At 33.4% G+C, this 13,401-nt stretch overlaps 1 protein-coding gene across 1 annotated transcript in view; it reads right to left on the minus strand.

The window, feature by feature from the left end:
- Positions 1-13,401, minus strand: part of CPS1 (carbamoyl-phosphate synthase 1) — a 165,114-nt gene that overhangs the window by 128,402 nt on the left and 23,311 nt on the right. The window contains exon 3 of the mRNA XM_074191459.1: positions 4,086-4,195. Within this exon, the coding sequence (XP_074047560.1) occupies positions 4,086-4,195 (110 nt within the window). The remainder of the gene's footprint in view (positions 1-4,085; positions 4,196-13,401) is intronic.

Genomic DNA, 13,401 nt, shown 5'->3' on the forward strand with positions numbered 1-13,401 from the left:
ACCTTGTTATTCTCCTTTTTTTATTTTTTTTAGGTTTTGCAAGGCAATGGGGCTAAGTGGCTTGCCCAAAGTCAAACAACTAGGTAATTATTAAGTATTTGAGGATGAATTTAATCTCAGTTCCTCCTGACTCTAGGGTCAGGGCTCTATCCACTGTGCCACCTAGCTGTCCCTCCCCTGTTATTTTTCTTAAGAGTTAACCATTCTAAAACTCATTTTCTTAAATGAAAATGGGACACAGAATTTTTGTCCTGCTTGCCTGATAGGGTTCTTTAAAAAGATAGAATGATTAATAAGATAATGTTGGTGAAAGTATTTTGAAAATGCTACTTTGTTAATATAAGCCATTATTAAAATATTTTTGTTTTAAAACATTATTAAAACTTTTGTTTGAATTTCCTTCTTTAAAAAAAGCCTTTCTCTACTTATCTGTTTTGCTTAAAAAATAAAAAAGACCTATATTTTGCACATCTTACCACATATAAAAAGTCCAAATTGATGCTTTGGTTTTAAATTTGATATTCTTATCAAAATATTATTTGTCACAAAGTTGGAAAGTTTTTTATCTTTAGAAATCACTAAGTTATAGAAATACTTTTGATTTATCTTTTTTCTCTTTTCTTGAGAATGAGCTATTCTATCAAAATAATGCTAGAGATAACTAATGGAAGCTAATTTGGAAATACATATTTTAATTTGAATTTGAGTTCCCAGAATAAATAAATATATAAAATTAAAAAATACATATACATATAATTTTAATTATATTTAATTATATCAATAAAATATATACATATACCTATAAGTATATATGTATACATTCAAAATTAATATTGAATTTTATCCCTCTACATACATGATCTATTTCATTCATGTAGCTTTTCTCCTGTTTTCATTTTCTATTAAAAAACAAGTGACCAAAGGAACCATAACCAATTTAAAGATCCATTTGCTATTTTACTTTATGGACCCTTTATGGTTTAATCTCTGAAACAAGTCTATGCTATGGCAGAATCAGAGGATAAGTGCACACATTGCTGAAATGCACAAACAGCAAAATGATGAAGTATTTGATAGATAGCCTTGGAGTCAGAAAGACCTGGGTTCACATACCTTTAACACATATTGGATCTATAATCTTGGGGAATTGCCAACCTCTTTTAACTGTGCTACTCACTCTCTAAGTTACAGAGAAGGGGCCAGTCTGAATTCAAGGAAGTTTCCTTATGAGGCAATTCCCTCTATCAAGAAAATCTCTGGTCTAGTCTCTATGTAAGAGATAAACTAAGAGGACAATGATCCAACTCTTAGAGATGAAAAGACTCGAGTCCAAACATGTAAAATGTTTGTCTTATTTCATAGTGATTTCAGTGGCAGTTTGGTTTTGCATCTTGTTTCTCTATTTCTTCATTCAATGTGGTTTTCTCTCAATTCTACTGCCTCTTTTAACTGATATAAAATGAATTTTGTTCTTAGAGTGAGAGTCAATAACTGAGAAACCACAAAAGAAAGTTTATTATCAAATTTATTCCCAAATTCCTCAACTCTTTTGGAAAGAATCCCTGCAGGAAGTATTTTATTCAATATAATGTTTCATTTTTAGCTCTAATTTGCTCCAGGTTTCTATTTTTTTTGTAGTTTTTCCCTAAGATCAGTTGCCCAAGATTGAAGACTACCCAAGTTTCTGCTAAAGATTTCTTCCTCAAATCATTTGACTCATGCTCTATATCATTCTCAAGTATAATAATTTTCATATCTAAGAACAGAATTATATAATTAAAATGCCAAGATATTCTTTCAAGGACACCTATTCCAATCACTTTATTTTTCAGATGAAGAAACTGAGAACCAGAAATGTCACATAGTTTGCCCAGGGTCACAGAGGCAAAACTCAAATGTTCTGACTTTTGGTCTTATGCTATGTCAGAAAAATAACTCTGTTTATGGATTGTCCAGGACTTAGATGATGAAAGGATGGTGTCAAGTAAGAGAGCCTATCTCTCTCCTTACAGAATTTTCCTAGTATCCTACTCAATTTTTGTTTTACATACGGTGATAACAGTGATGGGGGAAGAGCAGAATTTACTGTTTTCTGTTGTACTCTCTTCTTCTCCATGGTTTCATCCTAAAGACTAAAAGCCAAGAAATGCATTGGGTTGCGCAGGCATCACAGATCTCTCAGCCAACTCGTCCTGCTTAAGATACACTTTTATTACTAAAAGATAAAAGATTCAATATGACCCTAAGCTGGTTTCTTGTCCCAGCTCTGCCATTAAATGATTTGGGGCAAGTCACTTAACTTTTATGAGTTTCAGTAACATCATCTATAAAATGAGAAACAGAATGAATAATCTCTAAAGTCCCTTCTTACTCTTAGTCAATGATAATAAGAATCTATCTGAATGCCATTCAGTATAGTCCTTTCAATAGAAGATGAGGTCCTTGGAACAATTTTTAAAACACCTCCAGACTTCAACATCAAATGGAGATGTCTTTAACAAATAAATCTTACTCCCTTCCTTTCTCCTCCAGTTCTCCTTAACAGAACTAGCCATTCCTTCTGAACAAACTCTTAACTCTGATCCGTAAATGAATAAATATAGCTTGTGCTAGGGAACTGCTGTGTTGAAAGGAAATTAATCCATCAGGTCCTGTTTGACTTTTGTGATGTGACAAGATTTATTACCTATAATCTATCACAGGGAAGAAAACTCTAGTGCCCTCCATCATTCTGATCTATATTAAACAGTTGTTTGTTGGCAGGTATATTAACACAGCTAGTAATTAGTGCTGTCGAAAAGCTTAAATAATTGCCTTGTGAAGCAAAACTTTGCAAACAGATTTCATACACTGTAATTTAACATTCTCACCAGTGGAACTATTTAAAAACCCATCTAGTGCTCTTTATTTCACAAGCAGTTAAGAGTTTAGGGGAGAGTGTGCATTAATAAAATAATGAAATCTCAGTCAATAGTTTGGACATCAGTTGGGCTCAACTAGAAGCTCCCTAAGGAACTTAGCAAGTGTTTTGACAGAAAAACGCTTTGGAAATAGTTGTTCCAGACCCAGAATGCCTAACTCCCAGACACTATAGGAAAGGACTGGCTGTGTTGTTTCTCTAGTGCCTCTGTCCTGGACTATTAAGTTACTGATAAAATCTCAGATGTTGAATAGATTTTATAAATACTGAAATCCAAAACTCATATTAAAACTCATATTAAAAAAACAACCTGGATGAAAAATATGGTGATTCTTTCATTTAAATTAGCACTATGTCTTTTAAAAGGCATCAACATTAGACATTTCCTCTCTCAATGACAACTAATAATGTGAAGAACATGAAATTCTCTGTGTTATTTCACCTACCCTATAAAATTACAAGATTATAAAAAAGAACCAGGAAATCAATTATTTCTTCAGTGTTTGGTGTTGAGCACAAAAAAATTGATTGTGGTTTTAAAAATCCTGTTCATAAATAAAGAAGTTACAAAATATAGTGGAAAGAACACTGAATTTTAAGTTATAGGTCATGGTTCTAAGCTTGGTTCTGCTATCCATTGTCTATGTGACCTTGTGAAAAATTTCCTAACTTCTTTGGACTTCAGTTTCCTCATCTGCAAAATCAAATCCCTAGATGAGATGACTCAAGGTTCCTTCCTCTTCTAAAGCCTATGATGCTATGATCCTTCTGAATTACACTAGCAAAAATGTTCTCTTGGAAACCAAAGAGTTAGGTATTCTGATGTACTTAATAACTTCATTATTTTCTACTCTAATCAGATTCACACATAATCAGAAATGGGTGATCTAACAGAGACACATGCTCTATTGTGACAAATTAGGTTGTCAGAGTTGTTTACCTTTGGACAAGCTACCTGGAAGTAGAAAGAGCAGTTAGCAAACTACCATTACTATGCCTTAGTGGGTTCTTGCTTAATGATTTACGCAGGAGGCTTGGTATCAGAACAAAATCAAATGGATCCGTATCCTAAATTAGAGGATAATCTTCCCTCTCATTCTGTCTAAGATCATCCCAGTACCCTTAACTATTAATGGAAGAAGAAAAGGGCTTAAGCATTACTCACCCCCCCAGTCCAGTGTTGAAAACAACTTCACCAGCCACAGATGACGGATGGCCAAAGGAGTAACCTTTCATCTTGGTTCCATCTTCCAGCACAATGTGTGCTGTCTGAGCCTAGAAAAGCAAACTACATGAATCTTGGCATATAGAAAAAAAATTATATAATGGCAGGCAATTAGAAGCCTAAACATACTAAAAGATTAAAGAATATGGCACTGCTCAATGTATGGTCACTCAACTATTCACTTCTGTGGATCTTTTTCTGCTTCTTCTTACTCTTCTCAAATGATTGACTTTTAATGTAGAGAGGTGTTCAGTCATAAAGAATGTTGATGAATCATCTGTATAAGGACTGTTCATAATGGATACTGATAAGTCTGAAATGCTTTAATTAAGTGACATCAGGTATTATTTTTACTACTCTTCATTTTCTTCCAGGACAGTTTTAGGACCTACTCATTCATAGGCTCATAAGTATATTCATATAAATATATATATATATATATACACATATATACATAAATATATATATATATTCTGAACTGCTTATTCATAGGCTCATAAGTATATTATATATATGTATATGCATACATATATATATATATTCTGAACTTCCCCCTACAACTTCTCTGCTACTATGTAGCCTCACCAAAAAAAGAATTACACACCAAAAAGCAAAGAGTATCAAGTTTTTAGAAGTTTTTCAATTCAAGTATTTATTGAGTACCTTCAATATATGAGTTACTATAATGGTACTGAATTGTACTGAATTGAAATGTTTGGAAATGAGAGTTAAAAGCACATTAAGGGTCTAACCAATCTAGTTTGTTAAAAGTTAATGAAAGCGGGGCAGTTAGGTGGTGCAGTGCGTAGAATACCAACCCTGGAGTCAGGAGGATCTGAGTTCAAATCCGAAATCAGACAATAATTATCTATTTGTATAACCTTAACTTAACCCCATTACCCTAAATAAAATTTTTTAAAAGCAATGAAAGATGTAGAACTGTACTCACATCCCACATCCCACATCCTGAAACACAAATGAAATTCTCAACATTATCGAAAGTGTGGTTTTATTAAGTTAATCAATCATCCACCTCCATTATTAAAGTGATTAACAAGATACTCTAGTCAGGATATCTTCATTAGGTAAGAACCTCTATTTTGAATTAATCAAGAAATCAAATGTATTAAGATAATGTTTACCAATAAACTTCTTCTATAAAACAGAAAACCAGTTCTACATCCAGCATTACTCCAATAGCAAGACAGAACCTGGTTCTAGATAAGCCTCTCCCATCCCTTGATTACAAAATTTCATGAACTTCAGTGAATGGGAAAGATTTGAATAGTTATATAAAATTATCTAGGGTCTGTGAATCCAAGGCAATATCATTGGACTATGTGTCCTCACAGTGTTCTATTATCTCTATGCGTTTTGGTTCTGTGCCAGTTCCATGTCTTACAATAATCAGTGTTTTCCTTCTCCTATCCCAAGCTAACAGTCCTATCAGTTCTTCCCCTCTCCTGGCCCCCTTTTCCTCACCATCACTTCCCACTCATAACCAACTCCCTCTTCCTGGAAGTTGGAGCATCATAGGTAAAAATTAGCAAGCCTCTAGGGATTTAGGTCAGAATCTCTCCATGAGAAGTAACCCTTTTACCTAGAACATTCACATCTGACCAGGGTCAAGGAACACCCACCTCACCCCAAATGAATTTGCTCCTGGTGCCAAGAGCACAGTTAGAACTCAAATTATTAACCTTTCGTTTTATTCTCTCAAATTTACTATCTTACTTTTCTCCTAGAAAACTAATTAGAAAAGTTGAGATCCTTCTGGGTTCAATAACCTTCAAAATGATGAAAAAATAGCCACCTGACACAGTCACTTCTCTGTCAGATGATATTATCATAGACTTACAGCTAGAAGAGACATGAGAGATCATCTGACCCAACCCTCCTCATTTCCCTAATGAGCAAAGTGAAGAACAGAGAAGCTGAATATTTTGTCAGATTAATATTGGCAGAGCCAGGAGTCCAATTCAGTCAGTGCTCTTCCCATTTATTACATCATGTTGATGCTCAACACAGGAGCAGCAAGTTCCTGTCTTTTAGTGGAATGCTTTGCATATTCTGGCACCAGAGAATTAGCTGTGAGAACTTGACATCTTGTTTGTTTTAGCATTTTTTATCTCTGAGGTGAAATTTCATCTATCTGCTGGCTTTTGACAAGTATTCAAAAACATCAGATTTGGTCCTTTACCTTCTACTGTTTCACTTTTTAAGCCACCTGTTCCAAAGGGACTTTAGTTGATTCAAAAAAGGGGTAAAATCATCAATTGACTACTTGTACATAAATTGGGACACAAAGGAAAGATTCACTAACAAATTAACTACCTTTTTAATCCCGTTCAAAGTTGTCTTCAAGGACACTGTCTTTTCTTTGATTGCTTCTTCCAAAATCATGATGTGCTTACTCTTATTTAAACATAATCTTCCCCTTTTCTGATTCGAAACAATGACTACTGATTTTATGAAGAAATGAAAAATCTGAATCCAAAGCTCATCCCATTTGTAGGGTGAACAGTATCATTCACACACACATACACACACACACATACACACACATCAGTGATCAATGCTTGTGGTTTTGAAAATTAAGGTGCTAAAACATTACTTCCTTCTAAATATGGGAATTGGTTTTTCTGCACTGTTTTACAAGCATTACATCATTCAAGTCTCAATAAACACTGACAAGATGCATATTACAGGTATTTTATTCCTTTTACTGATGCAAAAACCACCTCAGAGAAACTGTCAGAAAAGTCAATGACAATTGGAACCCAGATTTTGACAGCCTCCAAGTCCAGCACCCTTTCTTCTATGATATTCTTCCTTTGTACTGAAAAACTGGATATTTCTTACTTTAGATAGTCTGTTTTTTTAGAAAACAAAAGAAAATAAAATATTTCCTAATCATTATAGAACCTAACTTTGGTAGAACCTGGGGGGGGGGGGAAAAGCTGTTTAACCAATAATATACTGGAAAAGAAAATGTAAGAGAACTTATGCCAGTTTACCCAGTTTATTCTGAGTACAGCCTACCTCATGTACTATTTTAATTTATAATTCATCTTTTCTCTTCCTTTATGCACCCCCAATATACAAAATTCAGCATTAAAAATCCTTATTTTAAGCACCAATGAGTCTTATAAAGAAGATGAAAATTATGTGTTGAATGAAGCTGATTTTTGTTGGCCCTTCTATGGCCCTGCATATCCTCCTCTCTCCAGTGGACTGGTTTCTTACTTTCTATCTACTGAAGATATATTTGAGGAGACATTTACTGTTGCCTGAAATAGTCTTGGAGATTGTGTTCAATATGTCTTTTGGATCCTCTAATTATATTTTTCTCGTTTCTGGGGGTTTTATAGATCTCCCAAGTCTCCTCCCTACTACACATTCTATTTTTATAAGCCTTCTGTTTATTGCCTATACTACTCTTTACATTCCTCTTAAATGCATTGGCCTCCAATGACTTTGAAATGATGAGTGTCAATTGGGCTGTCTAAGGATTGATGGAGGAACTCTGCACAATGAACTATTACATGGAATTCCTTCTTCTAGCTAACAGTCCCAAAATGCCATTTCCCTCCAAAGTGATTCCCCACCCCAAATCACCTTGTTATCATCATAAGACACTTTTGCAGCCTTGGTAATAATATTTCCTAATAAAAGAAGTCTTCATCACAGAAACTAGATCATAGCATTAAGTTATTTTCCAAGTGTTCAGTGCTAAGTACTTTGGTGCCTTAAAAGCTAAAATATAAAGGTAATCACTATGGATAGAAGGGCATATACTGCACTAAATAGGTAAGTTAAAGCTCATGAGAAAGACAACAAAATAAATTTAAGTACTACGACCTTGAATGGAATCCAAAGGTCCTGGAAAGTTAATACATACTTAAGTACTAAAAATGAGTTTTTACCATTTATTCTAGATATGCTGAAATTTGAGGGATCAGGACCTCAAATGTATAAAGCTGGCTATTGGAAAATTGTACCATTTATCACTAGCAAGTAGTAATTTTATATCTAATTTAAATCTTATTATTTGGTTTTAGAGATAATTATTTTTGTTTTAAATTTTGATATGGAGAGCACTTTGGTGCTCACCTTCCACCTTGTAACACCTCTACATATTACGAGGCAGCTAGAAAGTTTTAGTTTTCCTCCATCTCAAGCAGCAATTTTTTAAAAAAAAATCCATCATAGGGTATCTTGTGACCTTTTTCTAATTCTTAAAAAAAACTTTTATCAAAATCAGCAAACAAACCAAAGCCAAGTAAACTAAAGGTATTGGATTAGTATACAGAGGACCTTAGTTCAAATTCCAGTTCTGCTATTTGCTACTCCCAGAATGACTGTAGGCAAGTCACTTGACCTCTGTTTTCTGGTCTAAGTCTTCATATCCATAAAATGAGAGTTGGATTGGACGACCACTAAAGTCCTTCTCTACTCTGACCTTGTATGATAGGAAATACATGTTAGCATCATGATTTCCTACCTTTAATTAATTGATCTCTGAGCTGGAAAGAGGTTTCAAAATCCAACCCATTCATGAACAGAAAGTGTTCAACAATACCACCAAGTTGTCCTCTAGTCATTTCTTGAAGTGTCATATTTCAACCAATTCATTCTATTTTTGGACAGTTCTAATTGTTGGGAATTTTTTCCCCTTATATGAAGCCTAAAGATATTTATTACTTTGACCCATTGCTCCTACCCTTGTCTTCTAAGACCATAAAGAATAAATTCACCCCCTCCTCCACATAACTTGCAGAAAACTAAAATCCTCCCCTCCACCAAGTATTTTTATCTTATCTGGTTCCTTCAAACCATCCTCAAGTGACTTTATCTTAAGATCCCTCATATCTTGATTGTCTTCATTATTAATGTCTTTCTAGAATTATGGTGTCCAAAACTGAACACAATAATCCGATCCAGTCTGACCAAAGCAGAATTATGACCTCCTTAGTAATAAAAAAAAACCAACAATAACAAATCCTATATCATGTTTGATGCAGCCAAGGCTCAAATTACCTTTTTTCAAGTTGTAGAATCACATTGTTGATTCATACCACCTTTTTAGGTTACTAAATTCCTCTTATCTTTTTTTTCATATGAACTGTTACACAAATCTCTCCAGTCTTACACATGGAAGTTGACTAACTAAATTGAACTATGAAATGTTGTTTGGTTTGGTTTTCTTTGACCTGGAACTATTATTTTAACAGAACATATCTCTTGATATGGAAATGCCCTAGATGTAAGTATCAGTTACTCTTATGCAACATATATAATCTTAGAAAGTTGCCTAGGTACACTAAAATGTTAAGTGATTTGCCCATGACTACACAGGTAATAAATTAATATATACATATATATGAGGAAATTTATCTCTATTAAGTTTCAATTTCATAGATTAAGTTAATCATTCTTTGACTCAGTCATAAAATATATTAGCTATCTATCCTTACAAGTATCCAATATAGGCCTCATCAATTAAAATGTTACACATCATAAATGCCTTGGTACTTTATTAGAAACCTTCATCCAAAGAGACATTAATGGTTACTGTTTGAATTCAGACACTCAACTTATCTCAAATATATATAAATATACTTCTTTGGTTTACCCTAGATTTATCAATTTCTCCATAGGAATAACATAAAATCTTTTGTCAATTGCTTATTAAAATGTAGCTAAATTCTATCTTAAACATTCTCATGATCAAAAAGTCTAAAAACCCTATCACCCCAAAATGAGGATGAATCTTTTAATTCATGAATTTTTGATGAAATGATATTTCATTTGTGTGGTTACTTCTTTAATTTTAGAAGTTTAATAAATATATCTTTAATAATATCTACTAGGAATTAATGTTAGGTTTTTGTCAGGTTAAGTTCGTTAACTCATAATTTGATGTCTCTTCTCTTATGAAAATTAGAAAAATTGTCCTTCTTTGATACTTCAGTTGAATTGAACCTTCCTTTTCTCCACAAACTTTCAAAGATTACTGACAACAAATCAGAAATCAAATCAACCAGTACTACTTCTGAGCACTAACATTTAATGACCTCCTTTCTCTTATTTCCCTGATGGTCTAAAGTTGATGTTGCTTTATGTCATTTATAGCTTTTCACTCAAATGGTGTGATTTGGGTCACTGGGTCAAAATACTCTATTGTCTCCTTTATTATTAAACTATCTCTTTGTGGGGATGGATCAACTGGTTTATTATAACCCCTCCCCACATCTAGACCAAGCAAAGGTTAGATCTGTTTAGCTGCCCTATGAATATAGACTTGAGATGGGGCTACTTGGCAAGTGTTGTCTACCAGATATTCCAAGAACTATCATTCAAAACAAAAATGAAAATATTCTTTACCTAAAATTTCAATAAAATGATTCTAAAAGATCTATATAATGTTTTATCTTTTTCATTCCTTTATATTATTTGAAACTTTTCAGGCTAATACTATTAATTGAGTTCCATTATTAATACTACTAATAAGTGCATATTAACCCTTTCTTTTGGGAGAGAGAAGGAAGATAGTTGAGTTCAGATTCTACATTATACATTCTCACCCTTTTTTCTTTACCCTTGATCTAAAATGCATGCCAAGCAATACTTTTTCAAGAATTTGTTTCTTCTCTTTTGTTAATGCAGCCTATCAATTGCCATATTATGTTGATACATCAATTTTAATTTTTTCACATTGTAAAATAACTGTCACAAGAAATTTGCTTTATTTTATTTTTTACTCAATTTCAAGACAAAGCAGTAGAACCTCCTCCTTATCATTTTATAACATGAGGGAGAGGCTTACAGTTATTAAAATAGAAAATAATATTTAAAAATATCATTTGTTAGAAATCAGTCCTTTTCTATTTCCCTGCATAAACAACAGGGCATTGTGTTAATGTGTTAAAAAATAAACATGGTACATATGTGATTAATCATTGATGAAATTTTATAATGTTACACCCAAAGGGCAACAAAAATGTACATACCCTTTGATCCAGCAATACCACTACTGGGTCTATACCCTGAAGAGATGATGAAAAAGGGTAAAAACATCACTTATGCAAAAGTATTTATAGAAGCCCTGTTTGTGGTGGCAAAGAATTAGAAATCAAATAAATGCCCTTCATTTGGGGAATGGCTTAGCAAACTGTACTATATGTATGTCATGGAACACTACTGTTCTATTAGAAACCAGGAGGGTTAGGAATTCAGGGAAGCCTGGAGGGATTTGCAAGAACTAATGCTGAGCAAGATGGGCAGAATCAGAAAAACACTGTATATCCTAACAGCAACATGGCAGTGATGTTCAACCTTGATGTACTTGCTCATTCCATCAGTGCAACAATCAGGGACAATTTGGGGCTATCTGCAATGGAGAATACCATCTGTATCCAAAGAAAGAATTGTGGAGTTTGAACAAAGATCAAGGACTAGTACCTTTAATTCATAAAAAACTAATATCCTATTTTGTAATCTTGCTATTTCTTATACTTTATTTTTCTTCCTTAAGGATATTATTTCTCTCACATCTTATTCAATTTGGATCAATGTATACCATGGAAACAATGTAAAGACTGGCAAATTGCCTTTGGTGGGGGAGTAGGGGAGGGAAACAAAATTAGGGGGAAAACTGTAAAACTCAAAATAAATAAAGTCTTTTAAAAGTAAGAAAAAAGAATGTAAAAAACTATTAATGAAAGGACTCAGGAGAAAAGAAAATTTCAAAAATTATATTTGCTTATACAATGTATTTTTATTTAGGTTTTAAAATGAGATTTTGGTCATTCTAGATGTAAAAAAATATATCAAATAAAAGGGATGTTAGCACTATTTTAAATTGTCTAAGGCAAAGACCATTTCAATTTTGCAGCTAGGTGGTCCCATGGAAAGAGCACTGACTCTGGAGTCAGAAAGATCCAAGTTCAAATACAGCCTCAGTTATTTACAAGCCCTGTAACTCTGGGTAAATTACCTAAACTCTCTAAGCCTACTTTTTCATCTGTAAAATCCCAAGGTAGTTGTGAGGACAAAATGAAGTAATAGCTGTAAAGTGCTTTGAAAACTTTAAAGAGCTCCATAAATGCTTGTTATTGTGGTGATACTTCTTTATCTCTAGTGGTTACGATCTATTGCCAGCAATTAATAAAATTTGGTTGATTGATCGATTGATTAATGGTGATCATTTGTATCTCTAATATCTAGCAAAGTGCCTAGAAGACAGCATTCAACAATTGCATTCTTGTTGATGGATTAATTCAATTGAAGAAAAGCTTTAGATTTTTGTGGTTTTTTGCATCCTGCTCTTCTATTCAGAATTTATACCTAGGATCTACCCAATAGCCAAGATAAATAATAATATCATATCATTAACAGGTACAAATTACCAATCTAAAATAAGCCAGTCTCTTTCTTTGTAAATTATTTCCTTTAAGTATTTTGGGTCTTATCTTCTTTTGAGGGATGTAACTAAAAATTTTGGTTTCAAAGAGTCCTAGATGAATTCAGCCTGCATGAATAAGTAAATTAATTAAATCATAATGGATTATATAAACAAATAACTTTGTTATGAATTCTGTTTGGTTGCATGTATACAAATTTGAACTTAGCTCTTATTACTGATTAAAGATTTTTCACTTTTTAGTATCATGAATTTCTTTGACAGAAATCCGGTGAGTTCTACAGACTGCTTCATAGAACAGTGCTTTAATATGTAAGATAAAATATATAGGATTACAAAGGAAACCAATTATATAGAAATATGGCTTTCAAAAATTTTTTTAATAAGTTCATGGACCCCATGCAAGAATCCCTGAATTAAATCAGAACTTCAGTTCAGATAACCCATCCACAGGGAGGCAAGAGTTGGTTATAGATTCTGAAAATCCAGAGTCAATGTACATAAGATTGAAAGGTCAGGTTAGTAGAGGTTCTCCATGATTTGATCTACCTGGCCCTCATGCTTTAAGAACCACACAAACTAAACACAACCCAGACTTCAAAACTCTAGGGGATAATGTGAGATTTGTTCAGGTTTGGCCCAGATAAATGGGATTCCAGAGGGCCCTCAGGGTCCCTGTGGGTCAGTTCCTGAGGAATTTGAATATCAATTTTGCTATCCATAGTGTTAGTTTCATATGAATATGAGCAAAATCTCTGATGAAGACAATTAGAATTGTCTTCCTTCAGAATTTCAGACTGATCCGGGTCAAATTTTCTAACAGAGAATAAG

The sequence above is a fragment of the Macrotis lagotis genome, chromosome 6, assembly GCF_037893015.1.
Source record: "Macrotis lagotis isolate mMagLag1 chromosome 6, bilby.v1.9.chrom.fasta, whole genome shotgun sequence".
NCBI classification, from domain to species: Eukaryota; Metazoa; Chordata; class Mammalia; order Peramelemorphia; family Peramelidae; genus Macrotis; species Macrotis lagotis.